At 50.6% G+C, this 20,501-nt stretch overlaps 1 protein-coding gene across 4 annotated transcripts in view; it reads right to left on the bottom strand.

Annotated features, from left to right (window-relative positions):
- DAAM1 (dishevelled associated activator of morphogenesis 1) overlaps positions 1 to 20,501 on the bottom strand; it is a 90,272-nt gene that overhangs the window by 3,868 nt on the left and 65,903 nt on the right. For 3 of the 4 annotated variants that reach the window (XM_048307289.1, XM_048307290.1, XM_048307286.1), the window contains 12 exons: positions 19,984 to 20,171; positions 19,355 to 19,660; positions 19,159 to 19,266; positions 14,977 to 15,006; positions 13,583 to 13,686; positions 8,541 to 8,625; positions 7,654 to 7,760; positions 5,719 to 5,807; positions 5,345 to 5,513; positions 4,485 to 4,592; positions 1,963 to 2,023; positions 1,201 to 1,332 (listed from right to left, as the gene is read on the bottom strand). In XM_048307289.1, the coding sequence (XP_048163246.1) occupies positions 1,201 to 1,332; positions 1,963 to 2,023; positions 4,485 to 4,592; positions 5,345 to 5,513; positions 5,719 to 5,807; positions 7,654 to 7,760; positions 8,541 to 8,625; positions 13,583 to 13,686; positions 14,977 to 15,006; positions 19,159 to 19,266; positions 19,355 to 19,660; positions 19,984 to 20,171 (1,487 nt within the window). The remainder of the gene's footprint in view (positions 1 to 1,200; positions 1,333 to 1,962; positions 2,024 to 4,484; positions 4,593 to 5,344; positions 5,514 to 5,718; positions 5,808 to 7,653; positions 7,761 to 8,540; positions 8,626 to 13,582; positions 13,687 to 14,976; positions 15,007 to 19,158; positions 19,267 to 19,354; positions 19,661 to 19,983; positions 20,172 to 20,501) is intronic. The other variant, XM_048307287.1, reaches the window with a different exon arrangement.

Raw genomic sequence — 20,501 nt, 5'->3', positions numbered from 1 at the left:
GTGGGACTGAAGACATAAAACTAATAGTAAACACGGCAGGGGAAGGGAAACTTGCACTTTTAAGTTTTTCTTTGAAGTATTTTTGGGGTATTATTTATCATTGCCACATGCTCTGCTATTGAAACCAAATGTGTTGGTGAAACTTCTAAAAGAGATTTCTGCCCAGGCTCAGGCACAGCCCTGGGCAGGGAAATAGGGAGTTTTCCGGCCTCTTGTGCTGTTTGCACACCATTAATGTGAGGGAGTCGAATGAGGCTGTAGCAGAGGTCAGGATAGGACATCCACAATCTGCCAACATGTCCCAGTCCCTGGGCAGCCCCTGAGTTGTCCTTGGGACTGACACTCTTTGTTCTCACTTCCATCTTGAAGGAGACTCTTTGTGCAGAGCAAGTTTGTTAAAATTGTGAAGGCACATTCTGGAGATAAGCACGCTTAAAAGAAAAGAAAAACAAAATCAAAGCACCAACAGATTTATTAGTTGCTTTGATTTTGCAGGGTAGACCAAGAGGAACATTTTTAAAGCCTGCCTGTATGATTTAGTTTTATTTGCAGGGGTGCCCCAGGCTCTTCAAAAGACATTTAGTGCATTTTTATTTCTTTGTTTACTTAGGAGACTTAACACTTCAAGATGCAGGGAGGAATCTGAGAGGTGCCACTATATAAGTCAATATAATTGAGGTTAATCTTGCTGATTTTAATCAAGATATTAAAATTCTCTGCCATGTTACAAGAGATTCTGGTGGGGGAGGAAAGGCTGAAAATGTCCACATGTGATGTAAAGTTATAAAACAGGGATGTTTCTGCTTTCCTAAGAGAAAACAGGAACATAATTTGAATCTGGACATGTGTTTAAAAAGCAAAGAGATGGAGTGTTCCATACAGCCCATCCCACCATGGGAACAGCTGCAAATTGCTTCAGAGTGGACTTCCAGGGATGCTGGGGACCATGACAAGACCTTCTCCTCCAGATCCAGCCAAGTCAGCAGAAGATAATACAGTTTGCAGAGCATTTGTCACCATCTCCACAGTCCTAACTCACTGCAGAGAGTATCTGCCAGGTTACCGTCAACAGTAGCCATGGCCTCAGGGAGGTCCATCATAATGCCCAAGCATGGGTCAGAAGGTCAGTGCCAAACAGACACAGGAGAAGGAGGTGAGGCTGAAAAGTGACTCAGATCTCAGGGACATTGGTGGCCTTACCAGCTCTTTTGCTTCCATCAGGAGATCTTCGACATCTGAGAAGCTGAAGCTGGCCAATGTGATGAACTGGCTGACGACAGACACAAACTTGTCACCTGCCTTCTGAACCTGAGACTTCTGGAAGTCCAGCTCCTTTTGGGGGAAACAAAAACGTAAATCTGGTCAGGCCCTGGCTGATGAAGGACACAAATACCATTGGCCTCTGGCAGTGGCATTGGGAGTGTGGCTGCATCAGTGCCAGGGGTTCTGCGAGCACCACCACTGCTGCTCCCCCCTGCCATGCATGACACACTGGATTACACTGCCTGAAGTAAGCTTTTAAGCCAAATCCTGCAGGAAAGCTTACGGAAGCAGGATAATTCAGCAAAACCCAAAGTGGGTCCTTTGGGATACCTCCACTATTTCATCACCACTCCAGCTGGGCTGCAGAAGTGCTCCCCAGCCCTCTGTGGTTTTACAGCCAAGGGGAGACCCCTCTGCACATCACAGGTCCTCCATGGGCATCATCACTAGGCTTTCTCAGCCTCCCTTGATGCATTAGACATAAACCATGCATTGTACCTAAACACACATGGTAACTTCAGTGCCAAAACAGCCCTGAGAGGACAGGCACACGTGCAGGGCAGGAAGGAAACGCAAACAGATCTCCAGGATGTGAGATAAAAGCAGCTTCGCTGGGAGCTCCCTGGCCTGCCTCCCCAAGGAGGGATGCCGTGCTGCTCGGAGCCAGGCTGGACTATACTTCATTTAAATAATACTTACAGTCTCCACTGCTCTCAGGCCGCTTCTCAGAGTGTTTATTTCTTTCTCCAGCTCGGTCATGCTGTTGGAAATAGCGGGATGTTAATTTTCAGCCTTTTCCAGCAACATCTACAGCTCTCTGACCAACTTGACCATGGTTTTCCCATGGAAAAGACCCCAACCCTCCTTTTTGCAGACCAGTGTGTCTTGAGCAGCAAATCTGGCTGACAGCCCCTAAGCTGGGACTATCTCAAAGTGGCTGCAGTTGCTTGTTTTAAAGGAAAGCACTTTTCTGTATTTTTAATCAAGGGGACTGCACAGGTTTAGCAAGCTCAGCAGCCTCCTGCCCTCTCCAAAAGCATGGAGGGCTCAGAAGAGGGCCTTGCTGGGCACAGATTTCTCTCCAGGGCCAGCAGTGGATGGAGCCGTTGTCCCAGTGCACAGAAGACAGCTTTTCAGGGTACCACGGCTGGGTGAACACCAGGCAAAGCATCCTTCCGAGCAGCGAGGCTTTCACAAAGGGAGACAGCCCAAATATAGAGAAACAAAAATAAATCACCACGTCTGGCGCTGGCTTTGTTTACACAAGGCTCAAGCCCCTGAGCTTCAAATTCAAGTGCTTACGGGTTTCTACCACTACGTCTGAGGGGAAGCTTTCTCACAAAGGCTCGGTGACCACAGGCTTGATGCCTTTCCAGGGGTGTCTGTGCGAGGACTGGGGTCCCTGGAAATGCTGACGCCGGGTCATGGGGCAAGCATTCCTGGCAGGTTTAGTCTGGGAAAATGCAGTTTTGGGAGCCCTGTGCTCCAGCAGTTCATTACTAGTGGTGGGATTGACAGAGGCGGCAATTTCTGCTTCACAGCTGCGGGGCTGGGGGGAATTCAGGGTTTTCCAGAGCTTTAGAAACTTTTTGGTTTCACTCTAGATTGGACCAAACCCAAATGTTACATATGGTGTCCAGTTTAGAGCGAAATGATAAAGTTTAGGGGGGTAAAGAAACCCTCTGTGCAGGCGTTCTCTTTCCCATACGTGTGTCTGTGCAACAGCTGCAGATCCTGGAGCATGAGAAAGCTGGAGAGTCCATCAGCAGGGAGCATGTCCTGCTCAGCCATGCCCTCAGCTGATGCCTGCAAACTGAGCACCACACACCCACAGAACCACAGAATAACCTGAGTTGGAAGGGACTGACAAGGATCTCCAAGTCCAACTCCTGGCCCTGCACAGCCCCAGGAGTCACACCCTGTGCCTGAGAGTGTTGTCCAGATGCTTCTGGAGCCCTGTCAGGCTTGGTGCTGTGATCACTGCCCTGGGGAACCTCTTCCAGTGTCCAACCACCCTCTGGGAGAAAAACACTTTTCCCTGCACACCAAGATTTGTCCTGTCACTGTGCTCAATCCCAATGGCTGATGATTATTTTACATTTTATACATGAGGATGCTTGTTTTGTCCAGTACACATCTTTCTTGGGAACCCACCACTGCTACAAAGGACCTTTGAAGCTTGGAATACCCTCAAGCCACTGTAAACTCTGTGCGTATTCCATAGAATCGCAGAATGGTTTGGGTTGGAAGGGACCTCAAAGCCCATCCAGTTCCAACCCCCTGCCATGGGCAGGGACACCTTCCACACCTTCCACCATCCCAGGTTGCTCCAAGTCCTGTCCAACCTGGCCTGGAACACTGCCAGGGTGGGGGCATGCACAACTTCTCTGGGTAACCTGTTCTAACTGCACCCTCTCTAAAGAGGTGCAGTTTCAGCCCCTTTACACGTCCACAGCTAACACAAATATGCCCTGGCTACAGAAACATGTGATCTTTGCTGCTCACGTCCCTGAAGCACCAAAGCCTGCAAGCTCCTGCTGGAGTTTAAAACCAAGACAGAGCCTCATTGATTTCAGAGGTATTTCAGCACATACTTGAGAGCTTTGCAGGACAACAGCAGATTCCTCCTGAACTTAAAGGTTCAGCCTGTGTTTAAGGGCTTTGCTGAACTGGGGCAGCCTGTTCCCAACAGGTCACCCGGCAGGGTTAAAAAACTGGTTGCAAACCCCAGAAACTCCATGTTTGGTGGTAAAACGAGGGGCAGGCAGGACCTGGATGCAGGTGAGCCCCTCACACAGCTGCCTGGTCCTGCCCGTGCTGCAGGCAGAACCTCCCTGGCACATGAAGATAAACAGCTGCCCTGTATCTGCAGCCACACCACAACCGCTTCCTCCCGGATTACTTAATGTACCATTAGAAATTAATTAAATGCTTTTGCGGTGAGATAACAACAGGAAGCGGCTGCTCCAAGCAGCTCTCCTCCCTCAAACTCAGAAGTTTAGAGCCTTTGCTGCAAGCGCTGTGATTTAAAGCCGCCAGGTGATGTTTGCTTCTGAGTCCTGGGCTGCTCTGGGCCAGCGTGGCCATGGCATGGGATAAAGCCCAGCAGCCAGGATCTGGCCAGGAGGGTGAGCAGGGGTGGGGTGATATGGAAAAGCAGGCTGAAACGAGGGGAGAGGCACTCCCAGTGCTCCCTAAGTGCCACCTCAATCCCCGCTTACTTGACTTTGGCTGCCTGTGGGATGTCTCGCAGCTCCTCATGCAGGTGGAGGACTTTGGGATATTTCTTCTCCACAACAGTGATGAGATAGTGCAGCAGGGTGATGTTCCTAGGAAAGAGGAGCAGAGAGGTCACTATGGCAGCATCTTGGGGAGCTCATAGTTCAGTCAAAACCCCAGGTTAAATCCCAACCCTGGCAAAGAACTATTTGAGGATTCCTGCAAGGATGCTGCTTTCTGCCTGGATGGAGACACAGGATGGGTCAGTCCCACGCACAGCCACAGTGCAGAGCAGCCTGGTCCTTGCAAGCAAGGGTCCTCCACAGGAGGAACCCAGGGGAAATGACTTGAGTGTCACTGCTCTTGTCCTCCACTGTCTTGTCTTTACTGATGGATGAGACCAGGCAGGTTTGAGACCTGACCCAGCTCCTCTTGCTCTGTGAACAGAGTTCAGCAGGGCAGAGCAAACCAGGCGATGGCTGCATCAGCATGGGAGAGTGGCAGAGGGGGCTGCCATGGAGAAAAGCCCCTGGAAACCCTTCCTCTGGCTCTTGGCTTCTTCAAAGGGGTTAAAAAGCATTTGGAAGATGATCCTACTAATCAGCCTTGGCTGCAGTTTAGCCAGCCCAGGAAGGAAAGCCCCCCATCAATCCCTGTGCTGATCTGCAGCTTGGCTTCCCTCGAAAGCTGTCCTGCTTAAAGAGTGCACACTCACATCACTGGGTGAGCCAAACTGGGCAGCAGGAGGAGGGGACTGCTCCCACACACTCATGTCCCAGAGGTAATGCTAATGACCCTTCCATTCCCCCAACATCCCTGGGGCCCGTGGATGCTACCAAGGATAAGGGCAGGGGCTGCTCACTTGTCAATGCTGGACTTGGTGTCCGCAATCTTGTTGAGGCTGGAGATCTTAAACCCAAAGGCGTTGCCCCTCTGGCCCTTGTTCATGTAGTTCCCAAAGGCCAGGACCACCTCCAGGAGCTGCTGGAGGCTGCTGCTCTGCAGCACTGCCTTGGAGCCGGCACGGATGGCTGAAAGCAGAGAGGGGTAGGACATCACCCCCTGGCACAACAGCCCACCACCAGCAACCCCTTCAGTATCCCCAAGGAGTGACCACCAACTCCCTCCCTTCCCCTGTGTCACTGCCAGCTCAGGCTCATCCCAGCATGGAGGATGCTCTCCTTGTGAGCGATCCCTGTGCTGGGACAGAGTCCCTTAGAAGATCTGGTCACTTGCCTTCCACCTTGGGTTTGACCTCTGCAACTCTCTCCGCAAACTTCTTCTTGAAGTAGAGGGACTGCAGCCTTTGCTGGTAATGGTTTATCCTGGAAAACAGAAAGGAGGTGCAGGTTGAGCTTTGCTTGCTCCAGGCAGAGCTCTGTTGCTCCACTGCTCACAGCTGTGCTAACAAAGCACGCTTGAGCCACGGTGATTAAAAAATAATGACCCTTTTTCTCCCTGAAACTGTGCTGGGATGGGAAAAATTGACAACTGAAGCTACAGCTGTCCTGGGGTAGATCCCAGTGGGTTCTTAAACACATGCTTAAGCCTATCCTTAATTCAGCAGGTTCAACAAGTGCATTTTTACACTCTATTGGTATGAACAAACAGTTCTTTCACAACCACTCCTAAGCAAAGGTGCTGATGAGGTCTGGGCTTCCCACGGCTTTGTGACGAGCTGCAGCTGGAGAGAGGCTCACCTACGACCAGAAATAATCAAACTGGACCTTCTGATCATCAAAATGATAGCCTGGGCTGGAAAGCCCCTTTCCTGGACAAGTCGGGGATGGCTCTGCTCATGTCAGGCTTGTGTTCAGGCTAAACAAGATCTCACTTGTATGCACATGGCAGTCTGATTTGAGTCACTTGGACCAAGGACCCACGGGAGACATGCTCACATACAGAGCCATGAGCTATGCTGTTTTACTAATCAGAGGTGACAAAGACATCACACTCGGTTACAGACCACAAGGCAAATTAAAAAGCCCGTGCTGGAAATCAAGGAAAACATTTGCACCAGCACATTGTGCTTTCCAAAGGATGAAGGCATAGGAGCAACACTTGGGCGAGAGTCAGTGAAGAAGAAAGGTGACCTGCGATAGAAAAGCTAATTCTGAGCATCACTGAGCCCCGAGGGCTCAGGTCTGAACTTCACAGCTCCATCCTGCCTGCCTTTGACACTCAGCAACCACACGGTGCATTGCCCCGGTGCTCAGCAGTGCGTTTCTCGGGGAGCACAGGAGCATTTCTATTTTTGATCTCCCAGTGCAATCTCGAATTGTAAAACTCGCTGACCTTGCCAACAAGTGACTTGCTTGAAGTTCAGCTAAGAAATTCAGAGAGCTAACTGCTCAGTTCAATTTAAATAAGAGCTTCAAGATTTTAACCCGGCACCTCTAGAGGATGTGCATGCAATAGATAAGGTTATTCATCCCTGAAGACTCCTAAGTCTTAAATGATTGCTACCAGGAGCAGGAAGAAATGACATTTCCTTTCAGTCTCATATAGTCTCAGGAGCCCTAGGGATGAGTCAATCCGGAGGTGAGAAGTGGGACTCATCTACACAACAGGGCAAAATGTATATACATCAGGCTTGAATATTCATTAGAATGAAAGAGAAAGGAGCATTGTGTTACCATTCTAACAGCACTTCCCACCTGGGCCACAATGAATCATAGAATGGGTTGGGCTGGAAGGGACTGAAAGGTCATTTAGTCGTAACCCCTCTGCCCCGTAGGGACATCTTCCCCTAGACCAGATTAGATCACAGAATCTCAGAATCATCAAGGTCAGAAGAGTCAAGATTTTCTAGTCCAGTCATCAACCCAGAACCACCACAATCACCCCTAAACCATTTTCCCAGAATGAAAGAGAAAATGTGTCGGGATATGGTGTGGGAAGCAAACACCTCCCACCAGAGAATCCATCTCCCCATCCCTCTCCCCTGCTCTGTCCAGCTACTGCTTGTATGGGAGCTCAATCCTGATTTTAGGAGCACAGCATCACAAATGATCCTTATAATGTGGAGCACCTTGCCTGCCTTCCCATCTGCTTGGCCCACTCATTTCTTGATGTGAAAAACAGTAAGAAGGGCTTATTTCCCATGCAGGCTCCATGAAACACCCACCTCGCAACCAGCCTGTGCCAAAATGTGTCCCCTGAGCCACCAACCTGCTCATTTCAAAGAGGAACCGGTCAGCCTTGGCCATGCGGTCCAGCTCGTGCTTATGCTCTTCCAGCAGGTCAATGTCACCCTTTTCAGGAACAAACTTCAGGAGCTAAACAAGAGAAAAGCACAGTGGTGGACATGAGGTCCATGCACAATTTTTCAGGAGCCCAACAGTGACTTATTTCCTTGAATCTAACACTTTTTCAGCATGTACAGACAGTGACCCCAAGGCACCTGTGAAATAAGCGTTACTGCTGTCCCTGTGACCTTCCTCACATTACTCCAGCACATCAGTGTCTTTTGCCTCTGCCCTGGCCTCACTCTGCTTTTACAACAGATGTACTAAGTCTGCTCCAAGGAGGTTTCAACACCAGCTCTGCCAGAGGAGATGTCAGTCAGGGACTCCCATTTGCTGCAGCTCTACTTATTAGCAGATGGAAATTTCGTGCAATGAATCCTCCCACCTCTCTGTTCAAAGTGCAATTACCAGCTCAGCTTTAAGGACAGGTGAACAACATGCTTCCAAAGGGACTCAGATGGGATGAAAAATGGGATTCCCCTTTTGAGGACTGCACAAATACTGTCTAAGCTTTCAAAAATAAATCACCACTGAGCACAAACTTCAAGCTGCAGCCACAGAACAGGCAACTGGCCCCACCTCAGGGTCCCAGGACAGACCTGGGTACAGGAATGGCACGTGGAGGCCATGCTGCTCCCAGCACTGATGCCATGACCAAGCTGCTGCTCCAGCCCACCTGGGTGGTTTGTCAACATGTGGTAAATAATTTGGGGCCTGACACACTCCAGGCTGTGCTTTGGTCCCAAGTACTTTGCACAGTGTCGTCTCAGCATGAGGCAACCACAAAGGAGCATGAGACATGTTGCCCACCTGTTCCAGCATGTCTTTTGGGAGGTCCTCCTGCTCATCCATCGTCAAAATCGCTCGTTTGATCTCCTCATTTGAGAGTTTCAGCCTGGGAGGTGGAGGGAAAGGAGAGTTATTCCCACTTATTCCCCAGCAATCGGGGGGAGGTTCAGGAGTGTTTCCTTACACACCTGCGCAACAGCTTAACCCCCAGCCAGCAGCAGAATCACAAACAGCTCTATCCAGCATGTTTTGAAGAAGGATGTGTGAGAAATGTGGTAGGACCATGCTCTGCCAAGGCTCAGCACAGCACAGAGCAGCCCTGGCCCTGCTGCAAACAGAGGGGGTCAAGCCTCCCCAGCCAATTCCCTCTCCCCATACCGCAGCTGACATTCCCTGTTTCCCTGTTGTATAGCACTTTATGTAAGGATTGTAAGCAGTACATTAAATATCCAACTTTCAATGAAACTCTTGCCCATAGCAATGCTGCTCCTGCAGTTCCAGCACCCCCAAAGGCCATGGGGCCAGGGGGTCACGTTCCCACCGGCAGCATAGCCCAGCCCAGGCTCAGGCATGCAGCTCAGCACTGTCCCTGAACCCACTGCCACAACCCCTAAGGAAAATCTGGCCAATTTCCACTGCTGTTCTTGGATTTAAACATTGCCTCTCCCACTTCTCCCAACCACCTTCAGCTGAAATCTTCCTCTAGGAAGAAATGAGAAGGAAATCCAAAATTTGGACAAGTGGATGCTCAGCACCCCAGGAAACCCATTGGTTTGGTTTTCTTTGGAGGGGTGGGGATTCAATGCGCTTCGAAGTGTAAGAAGCTGGAAACCAGCCTCTCCTCCACTTTTTTCTTCCTCTACTTCACCTAACAGGAATTGAAGATGCAGCCTCAAATTGGAGATTTGCAAAACCACAGACTACTGTGTCACAGCGAGCACCACCAGGCTGGGCTTCCCTGGCAGGGATCTTTCTGCCAGCAGCCCACACCAAGCTGAGGCAACAGAGAGATGGAAAGACGCCCTCGGCTCCTCCTGGGCTAGAGCAGCCATTAATTACAGTTTAATTTGACTGCAGCACTCCCAGGAACCGCTCCCTGCAAGGACTTTGATTGCAAAACCACACGTATTTTTCTTCTTCTTTGCATTGTGGTCTATAAAATAATCTAAATTAAATAAAGCAGAAGCCCAGAAACTCCTGCAACTCCGTTTACCAACATCCTCTCCCTCGCCCAGCGTGCAGTCGAGGTTAAAGCCATTGCAACAGATCCAGTTTTAAAAATGTAATTCCCTGTACTTGCATGCAGGGAAAAACCGCAGAGTTGAAAAGACCTGTTTGAGGAACCCCATGGCCCCAGTATCGGTGATCAGTGCTGCCAAGGGATGCTGAAACACTGGATGTGGCTCAAAGGAATGAGCTGAAACCAGAAACACACCCTACAGCAGGATGTGAGACCTTGGAAGTCAACCTGATCAGCAGATTCAAAAAGAAGATCGGGAGCTGACTTGATCACTCTGAGTAATTAAACAACAATTTTCATCCCCATGTCTCTTCAGGGAGCAGACTGAGACTGTGGAGCTGGCTTTTGGAAGCTGAAGCTAACACAGGAAGGGTGCTGGTCTCTGAGGCCAGGGTAGCAAGGGCTTGGTTTAGCCTGAAATCTTTTTGCTCAAGACTGGAAGTGAAGGATCAGCTTTGTCGAGGCAAGTGGATCTTACAGACCTGGTACGTAAATCTTCATTCCTTATGAGCTCATGTTTCTCATCCTTGGAAAATGTCCCATCTACTGCCACATCCTGGGGTCACCCTACCTGTCCCTAACAATGGCAGTGGCCAGGATGGGACATGATCCGAGGTGGGATATGAAACTCCTTTTACACCCAAGCAGAAACGGGAATGCTCAGACCACCAACACCGGTCTCCACCCTGATGAAAAGCAGACACTGGCTAGATCTGGACATTTGGGGATCCCTGGGAGGCAAAAATGCTCCTGGGAGAAGGGGGTGGGCAGGCAGCTACTCCTCATCCATAGCGAACACCTAAAGCACATTAAAGTACCATGACCATCTCCAGCAGGGTGGTGAAAGATGAGGGTGACTTTTTCAAGCCCTTGCTCCCTGAAAGCAAAGTCAACAATAAAAATGCATTTAAAAAGAAAGAGCTTGAAAAAAACCCCAAAACTTTTCTCAGGAATCATCACAACCCAGTGCCAAGAACAAGAGCCTGCCCCTGCATCAGCAGAGAGCAAGCGCGGGGCGCCAGAAGAAAACAGCTTCTCAGACAATTTGATGGGAAAGGGGCCAGTGAAAGCTAGAAGCTTATCTATAACCACAATAATTATCATTGTTGGCAGCAGCTGTCGAACGCGAGCCGTCTGAGAGGAACGGGGTCACAGGACTTGCTGTCACAGGGATTTAAAGGCAGCAGCCCAGCGATGTGAGGTGACAGCTCGGCAGCCCGAGAAGCGCGGGGCTGTTCTGCGGAGCTTTTGTCGAATCCCGCCGAGGATGTAATAAGTGTGAAGGGGAAAAACAAATTCCGCCGGGAAAGGGACGCGCCCTCCTGAAAAGCCACATTCATTTGAGAGAAGAAATGCCTCACGTCGCCTCGCCGGGAGAGAGGAATCAAACGAGCCATTCACTGCCAGCACAGGCGGAAAACGATGGAGCGAGGGGTGGATTTGCATCTGGCAGAACGCAGGACTAAAAATACACACCCATGCACAGGGAGCAAAAGCAAGGATGTGGTGGGTTCACAGAGGAAGACACGATAAGGCACTGACATCAGCAAAGCGTTCTCCAAAAACACAGAAGAAAAAAACACGTGTTAAAAATATTCTTGTGCTGCATTACAAGCTGGAGGAAAATCCAGTGATCTCACTGTGCAGTAATTTCTCCCAAAGCAAGGGAAACAGGCAAAAAAACGAATCTACAGAGAGAGATAAAGTATCTCACTGGCCGTAATCTTTCCACGCTGTAAGCCAGACAATGCCTGGTGAGCTCACAAACGTCTGGGCTAAATCAGGGGCCAAGCCTGCAGGTCCTTTCGCATGTGAAAGTCTGCTCAGCCCTGTGGTGGCTGTGCGAGTGAGGTGGGAGAGCATCAGCCCAGCTGCCAGACCAGTGCCTTTGGAACACTGGGACCAAGGACCCACTGCTCTGCTGAGCTTTGGGATGGGTAGCCAAGGCGGGCAGAGGGTGAAAGGGTTTGCCCAGTGATACATGGAGACTGCTGGAGATGCAGGAGCTGGACCTGAGACCACTAAAAGGATGCTTGGGCTTTATCCCTAGATAAAATCTGAAAGGATGCTTGGGGAGAGAAGCCCAATTGTGGTCCTGGGAGTACCATGGGATGAACTTCCAAAGCAGCATCTGGGGCAAGTCACTGCAACCTCAAAGCCACTCGTCCCTGCATGAGGACAGGCCTGGGAAAAGACATATGAGAGGCCTGAGGACCACCTTGCAGGGCAAGTCTGATCCTGCTTCTCCCCTAGGAAATGACCCACAGGGAAAGGCAGGCAAGCAGCAACCTCCATCCTGCCCTTTTTGTGGGATTAGTTACTGGCAATTCATTTCCAGCCATTGCTTTCTTGGAAGAGAAAGGTTTGCTGGTGAGATGAAATTGAAACGTTTACTCAGTAAGACGTGCAAGATGCCTTTGAAGTTGAGTGCTTGGGTCTCTCCCCTTCCCACTGAAGGATCTATTTGTGTGCTTAACTTCCAAATACACACTTAGACCTCTGGCTGAATCACACCTAAACCCACTCAACGCTCAGCCTACATATGCCGGGAGCAGCCCAGCCATTGCCCCAAATCCCATCGTTTTACTTGCTAATAGCTGCCTGCCACAGACATACTCATTTGCCTGCTGCTTTAAACTCTGCTTTCATCATCATCCTTCTTTATTTGGACTGCTAGGAAGCACGAAAAACCCCAGAAGCAGCCCGGATCAGAGCCAGCATAAACAGGGCAGATTTACCCCCAAATGCTGTGGCACTCATTGCTCTCACTGCCCACGGTCTGCCAACCACCTCTGGGAGAAGCACCAGGGGCAGAGTTACCCACCCAGAGGGGTTTTTTTGCAGACATCAGCCTCTCCAAGCTTTCTAGGGAAGGAAATCAGCTGGGCTGCCCAGACAAGGCACCATCTACCCTGAAGAATCAGACGGAATCCACGGTCTGGGAAAACACCAAATTCAGGTACTGCGGCTGCAAACCCAACCTGCCAGTGATGCTGCTCCATCCTGGCCAGTCCTGGGTGGCACAGAAGCTTCTGTGCCTCCAGACAGACAGTAGAGTGAATATTTTTATATTTTACTTCTGTTGGAACTTTTTTTTTTTTTGCTGGGTGAGTCAGAAACAAGTGGCATTTTCTGCTGCTATTTGGGTGTTTTTTCCCAAGTACCTACACTGATGGCTCATCCTTTCAGACCACTGCAACCTGGTTTCCTTTTCTCAGGATTCAGTCTTATTGGTGTAGTTCATCTTGCCAAAAAAAAAAAAGCCCTTTTTATCCTTTCGGCAGCAATCTGGAGATCAGATTAAATTGCTGGTAGCAGTGCTGAGCCTGCCTGGTGAGGGGTGTGAGGGAGGCTGTCAGACCAGTAGGGCAGCTGTAAGAGAGGGACATTCCCTTCCTGAAATTCAGATGTGGGCAGCAAGGTCCTGGCCGAACTACTGCTGCTCTCTGCACCCGGCTGATACCCAGCACTTCCCTAGCCCAGAGAGACCCTCTCCAACCACCAGCAAAGAGCAAACAAAACCCAGAAGATAAGAAAGATAAGAGGTGAAATCAACCCCCCTTCTACCTCCTGTGAAGGTTCACTGGATATCCCAGCCCCTCGGGGGCTTTCCAGGGACACCACGTGGCATTGCCCCCGCTCCAGGTCACCCCACCAGGAGGATGTAAGGCTATAGCTGGGTTCAGGTGTCACTGGCTCTCCTGCTGCACTGGTTCCTGTCATCAACCCCCTGCTCCAGGGATGAGGAGCACACTCAGGGCAGCCCAGGGCAGGGTATAGAGCATCCCCCCAGTCCCAGAGAGCAACAAGGCATTAACCATACCTGGAGAGGAGGATATTGCAATTCTGAGCTCTCCGGCCGTCTATGACAGAAAGCTCCTTGACTTTGTGCCGGGAACTCAAAGTGTCATCGATGGCATCTTCCTTCTACGAGAAAACAGTAAGAAGAAAATCCTGGAGAAGAGCCATGGAGCAGCAAGGACATTTAGTACTCTCAGCACACAGCAGCGTGATACACAGCGGGCCCCCATTAATCAGGAGCATCACCACGGGTGAAGCCCCTCGCCTGTAACCCAAACACAGTAAGTCATTTCATAAACCAGAGCTGGCTCTGAGGCCACTGGTTAGAAATGTAAATATTTTCTCAGACAGGGAAGATTTAAAAATCTGCAAACACACGGGCGCTGCTGAATAAATAAAGGTGGGCTTTCTCAGCATACATACTTCATTAAATCCTCGCATGGAATATTTCATTACGGGCTGCTGCACACACTCAGCATCGCTCTTGTTCCTCACCCCTGCTCCAAACATCTGTAATTACCCTTCATGCATCAGTCCTCCCAAGCCAGCTAACCAATCCAGGCTATCAGACTTGCAAAAACAACCGGCAGCTTTTTCACTGAAATTCTCTCAAAATAAGGGATTTGAAAGCAGGAATTGGTGGGGCATAAGCACCTGTATGTCCTAAGCAGCTTAAATCCATTGCCTTCCAATGAGTAGCAATACTGTGGTTGTGGGGAAATGGGCAGATCTACATAACAGCAGTTTTGCAGGGCTGCCCAAGGAGTTCATGTTGCCCCAGGTTTTAATTTACCATATTGCATATTTTAGTAAGGTTAATCAATTAAAAGCTGGCTATTTAATCCTTCTGGAAGGAACACAATCTAGAGCTGCAAGGTCCTGAACGTTACAGATCCACACTAAACGTCCATGAGCGTAGGAGACCTGGCACTGCAAGGGCTGAGACTGAGCACTGAAATTACCATTTTTTATTAATTTTCTTTTTTGAATGAAGAAGACCCACAGATATGAGAAGTGGGAAGAGAGGCAGGTGATGGAAAGTGAGCCTCAAGTCACCACCAGCTGCCTCTTGCTGTGCCTTGCCTGCTCTAACCAAGCAGAGGGCTTCAACTCGTGAGTTTATTTCCATCTTTTGAAAACAAAAAATGCTGCAGGGGCTCCTCTGTGCTCAGCTCTATCTAATAATCCAGCTGCTGGACTCAGAAATTGGCTTTGACCTCAGACCAGACAGCAGAGAGGGCAGAGAGGCTCCCCAGCATCAACTTTCAAGCTGCTCCTTTTCTGGTGATCTTTGCACCTCTCTGATTCAATCCCATTTGATTAACTCCCCTTAGAAGCACCCACGTGCCCCTGTGTCCCTGTCCCCAGCCCCACGCTCACCCTGCCCAGGCCACACTCCTGCAGGTGCTCACTTACCTGTCTGGAGCTACCATTCACAAAGAAGTCCTACAGCCATAGCAGAAGCATGGAAAAAGGCAGTAAAAACACATGCAGTTCAGTGATCTTGGCAAAACCAGAGGGAGTCGAAGCACAGAGAAGGGAAACATGCAGTATGGGGGGCTTGGGGGTGCCAGTGCCAAAATAGGGGGGATGCAGGTGAAAATGTGGATTACAGGATGTGCAGAAGGGGAGAGCTGATGGAAGAGGTGGCTCCGTGAATGGATCAGGCCAAGGTACATTGTGCACAGAGGTGAGGAGGCGACACAGGATGAGGTGGGAGGATGCTGGCCAAGCCCTGCCACTGGCCCAAAGGCACAGCACTGCTCAGCCTGCCGTGCCAGGAGGAAAATTGCTGGTTCTTGCACATCTGAGGGACTGAAATGCCAATGCGACTGCCAGGAAAAACAGGGCTTTCAAGTGGAAGCAACGAGAGGCTCATCCTGGAGCAAATCTGGATGCAGCAAAGTTTTACCGTTTGCCATGGCAACACACTTCCCTCGAGTTCTCACTCTCCTCCTCCCTGCTTCTCCCAGCTCAGCAGCCTGGCCAAATGCCACCCTAATGCCCCACCAGCACCATGCTCCTCCCAAGACCCCGTTGTCCTGCTGGGCTCCCCCCAACAGACTGGAAGCAGCTGCAGTAAAGCTGGCACCACACACGTGTGCACACACACACGGGGATTTTCTTTCCTCATTCCCTCGGCTGAGCTGTGCTGATCAAGAGTCTTGTTGCTAAAAGTCTCTGGTTCAGTTAAGGCTAAGGATCAGGGTTTCATTAATCAACCTCTTTCCAGCAGTCTCCTTTGTGGGACAGGCACAAAGCATACCCACAAGCTGCAACTGGTATCTTTGTTTTTGTTTAACTGGTCCCTAATTAGGAGGTCTTCCTTCCATTTCAACCCTCAGACCCACCCCGCAATGCTCAGAGTTGCCCCAGGCTGCTGGAGAGGAGAAGGACGTGGTGGCTTTCTTTGCAGTGCCCTGCTCTAGGAGAGGGAGGGCTCCTCATGCATTAAGGTAGAGAAAGGGTTCACTAAAAAAAGCTTCCCTCTCTGCCTCAAACCAGCCTCATCCCTGACCCTTTCCCTCACAGGAACCGTGATCCAGCCTCTGCTGCAGGATGGTCTAAGGAGGAGCAGCTTTAAATGTGCTCTCAGCATTCCCACAAACAATTCCCAGCCCTGCTGTCCCTGGCCCCTGTGCAGGTCACTCTCCCTTGCATGGAGGAGCTGGAGGCTTTACTTCCTTCATCCTTTTTTGGGAGATGAATTCTTTCCCAGCTCACTGCTAAGCCCCTGGTTCAACAACACATATTTTTTCCACTTGGCCCTGACTCTTTTACATCACTCACCGCTGCAGGACCTGCCAGGACTGCCCTGGCTGTGTCACTGCTACTTATCAACATCACTCCCAGCCTCTACCCCCCTGAAGACTCTCAAGACATCCCTGGCAGAGGCACAAACCCCTGTGTAGTTTAAGCCCTGATGGCCCTGGACTCGCCTTTCTCCATCATTACATGCACACCCTTACACAGCTCCCACCAGTCCTCAAGCCACAGCCAAAAACTCAGCAGCTCCTGTTGGCTTTTCTGTAAATAACTGGTATTCTGTACAGCTGCAGGGCTGAGACCTTCTCTTGGGGACAGGGACATCTGCAGAGCCTCAGCAGGGAGGATACAGGCTCTCCTAACAGCTTCACCAATTGTGAGGCAGGGATGCTCCCAGGCTGAGCCCCAGGAAGCCCAGAGGGTTCCTGTCCTCCCTGCATGGAAAGGGCCTTTCCCAAAAGCTGCAAAGCTCACTTAATAGCCTGCATTTACATCCCAGCCTGTGATGTGGGAAAAACATTTAAAGAGATGCTTAAACTTAAGTACATCGTTAAGCCTCGGGTCTGTGCAGCACTCAGGGATTCCCAGGCACTCTGGCAACAAAACCAGACAAATCCCAGCAAAGGCAGCCCCACAACAGCCACCTGGGGAGGGTCAGAGAGCTCTGTGCACTGCACACACCTCTGCCTGCTTTCCCCAAGCCCTGCTGGGGCGCTGGCCACAGGGGTGGCACCGCTTGACCATGCGTTTTCAGAGCCCTGGTTTGTATGGGGGCATGGGCAGACAGGCAGCCCCTGACACCCCATGTCCTGTGGATATTGTGACTCAGGACAAGTGAGAGGCATGATCTCTGAGCAAGTGGCTCAAGGCAAGGAACAGGGAGGAGAAAACCCTGCTCCTCCCCTGCTTCTTCGTGACAGGAACCAAGTTTTGCTAGAGCTTGGAAATGCTGTGAGTTATTAAATCATTATTAGTTCACTGTGCCTCAGGGACAGGCTGTTCACTCCCCCTGCCCCCCACCATGCACAGTGCCCCGTGGTTTGCATGGGTTACAGAACCACAGAATGGCTTGGGCTGAAGGGACTTTAAAGACCATCTAGTCCAACCCCCCTGCCATGGGCAGGGAACGTTCTACCAGACCAGGCTGCTCAGAGCCCCATCCAGCCTGGAACATTTCACTTTATCTCATGGAGCACATCTAACCCCACATGCTGGTGTGTGCACTGCTGCTGGCTGCAGAGCCATGCATCCCCTCTCCATCCTGGGACTGAAGCTGGGAGCACTCTGGGGACTTCAAGGTAGATAACCACATCCCTCAGGTCCAGGGAGATGTGTCCCATGGCTCCACTCACACAAAATGAAGCCTAGGTGAACCACAAGGAACTTGTGCATCATGTCCCCAAGGGCAGCTCCAGCCCCAGCAGCATCTCACAGCTGGGACTTTGCCTTGTCTTTCCCATCTGCCTTCCAGACGCTCTTGCAGCATCTTCTGCCAGTCCCACCCCAGACCCTGCCTCCTACATTCAGCTCCCACCTGAGGATGGTCCTCATCCCATCTGGGGTGTAAGCCCGTGTCACGGCTCTCCTTGTGCCACCTCCCTGTTCCTCCTGGCCCCAAACCTAACCATCCACTTCACCCAGCAGGACCTCAGCCAAGCCAAATTATTTTTAAATTCCTGCTTGGCAATAATCCGCATCACACCAGGTGACTCATGGGCTCGGGCAGGCAAGCCCGAGGGCAAACCGTCCTGCCTACACTCAGGTTTCTATTCTTGCTTCTCTTCCATTTCCATCCCTTGTCCTCAGACATGCCCGCCAGTAAGCATGAGTCAAGCTCCAAAAATCCCAGGGGAAAAGGCATTGCTGTGGTCACCTATTTCCAAAACACTGGAGCAGCATGTACTTCTGGTGGGTTACTCTTGATATCTGCCCTGCTCTAATTCACCCTGATCTTTCTCTCAATTAGCCTCTGGAAGAGATTAAACTCTCACGCTGCCTAATGAGCTTATGGGTCTGGTCCACTCCTTCCCGGCACCGTTCCTCTGACTGAGCCTGGCACGAAGGAGACAAGCTGTTCTCCCAGGAACACAGCCAGGTGTTCAGCAGGTGAACATCCTTTTTCAGCCTTTCTCCTTGCTCCTTCTCCTGCCTTCTCGAAAAACTCATTGCTTTTGCCCATTTTTATCCTGCCTGGGGTAAAATAAGTGTCTAATTTTCTTCGTGTGCTTTGATGCCTTCTGAACTGGGGCTATATTGCTTGAGCAGGAGATTAAAAAGCAGAGACTTTTGCCTGCAATGACATTATTTTGGTTTGGGATTTTTGTTCAAAGCTCACATTTTGCTCTTGGCTCACTACAAAAATAAAAGAAGAGACCCACCCATGGTAGATGTGGGCAAAACTTAGTCCTTCCTGGCCAGAAAGGGATAGAAATTTTCCACCCAATACAGACACATGAAGCAGTTGCTGTTAAGAGCAATCCAAAAATATTGCCCAACTGTGGCCACATCTGGGGGTTATTTTCATAACATTCCCTGTCTCTTGGTTTTTTTTGTGTGTGTGTTTTTTTGGTGATCCATCTTCATGGTACACATGGGCAGGTGTGTGGGCAGGGGTGGAACCAGGCACAGTGAGCCATGAATGGCTGCCTCAACGCAAAGGCTCTGGCATGTGCATGAGAGGATAAAGCAGATGAAGTCGATGTGGCAAACACAGCTTTGGTATGAAATAATGATGGGAGATGTGTTTTGGGACCACACGTGAAACCACGTGATCCCATAATGGTGGCACCTTGCCCAGGTCCCCAGGTGTGCCCACCTTGGGCCAGCTGTTACCTGCTGTCTTTGGTAGGCAGAGAATGTCCTTTCCAGGTCTTCGAGGTCCAGGATTTTGAACACTTTTGTGTCATCTATCTTGGTCCACACAGTGCCTGCCAGCTTGTTCTGCAAGATAGTGGGAGCATTGCAGGTTGGGGGTCTCCTGCCCTTACAGCACCTCTAGTCTCACTGCCCAAATTATTGCCCAGCTTACCTCTGGAAGCTTGGACCAGTTGAAAGACTTGAGGGCGTTCGTCGGCTGAGGGATGCTCTTCTTCTTGAAGGTCATGCCCAGAGGTGCTCCAAGGGGAGGCACCATTCCACCCAGGGGTGGGGGGCCAGGGGGAGGTGGGGGACCACCTGGAGGAGGTGGTGGGGGAGGCGGTGGCGGACATACCCCTGGGAGCGGTGGGGGTGGTGGAGGGGGAAGAAGAGATCCGGGAGTTGGAGAAGGTGAAGGGCCACCAGGTGCTCCTGGTGGCATGGGAGGTCCTCCAGGGCTGGCAGCACAGATCGCCCTCTGGGAGAGAAAGAGGAATGGGGGCTGGTCATATGGAGTTGGGGGACACCACCTAAGAAACACCCCCATGCTCACTTTTAATTTTCTTAGTTAAAATTTAGGAAACAAAGGGAGCATGCAAAAGCGTCAGCATTCCTGACTGAGGTTCAATGCAAGTGAAAAGACAAAATCATCCCATCAAAAGGGTCAGACATCTTGGTGGCTCTCCCAACAAGCCTCTTTCTCACCCCTCCCCATGCAGCTCAGCCTCCTGAAATCACCCCACAGCATTTGCAGGGGGTTTGGGACCAGGCCCACACCAGGGAGCAGGTTCGAGGTCTCACCCTGCTCATCTCGTGGAGCTGTGCTGTGAGATCTGCCACTTGCTGCTTGACCTGCTTGTGCTCGCTGGACTCCTTCTCCAGCTTCTCCTTCATCTTGTTCAGCGTCTGCATCATCTCCTCCTTCTCCTGGGCCTTGGCATCACACTCCCGCTCCTTCTTCTCCAGCTTCTGCTGAAGCTCTGTGTGCTCTGAAACAGCCCCAGGAGACCACTTTTGGGTGACAAGCACTCCTTTTTGCCAACGGCAGCCCGTGGTGGGGCTAAACCCAACGCTGCCCTGCAGAGAAACTGCAGCTGACAAAAGGGAGCCTGTGCTGTGCTGTAATACCCCATTTGGAGCCTCTCCATGAAAAAAGTAGTATTTGCTTTGCCCACTTCCCATGTCAGCCCCATGGCATGATACTATCTCAGCCCCTCAATAAAGGCTGCAGATACATGTATAAATAAATACATAAATACATGTGTATGTTAACTTTTAAGCCAAGGTTAAAGTTGACACTGTATATTTCTCCATGACTC

This window comes from Corvus hawaiiensis, chromosome 6, assembly GCF_020740725.1.
Source record: "Corvus hawaiiensis isolate bCorHaw1 chromosome 6, bCorHaw1.pri.cur, whole genome shotgun sequence".
NCBI lineage: Eukaryota > Metazoa > Chordata > Aves > Passeriformes > Corvidae > Corvus > Corvus hawaiiensis.
This window is presented reverse-complemented; position numbering and strand designations above follow the sequence as displayed.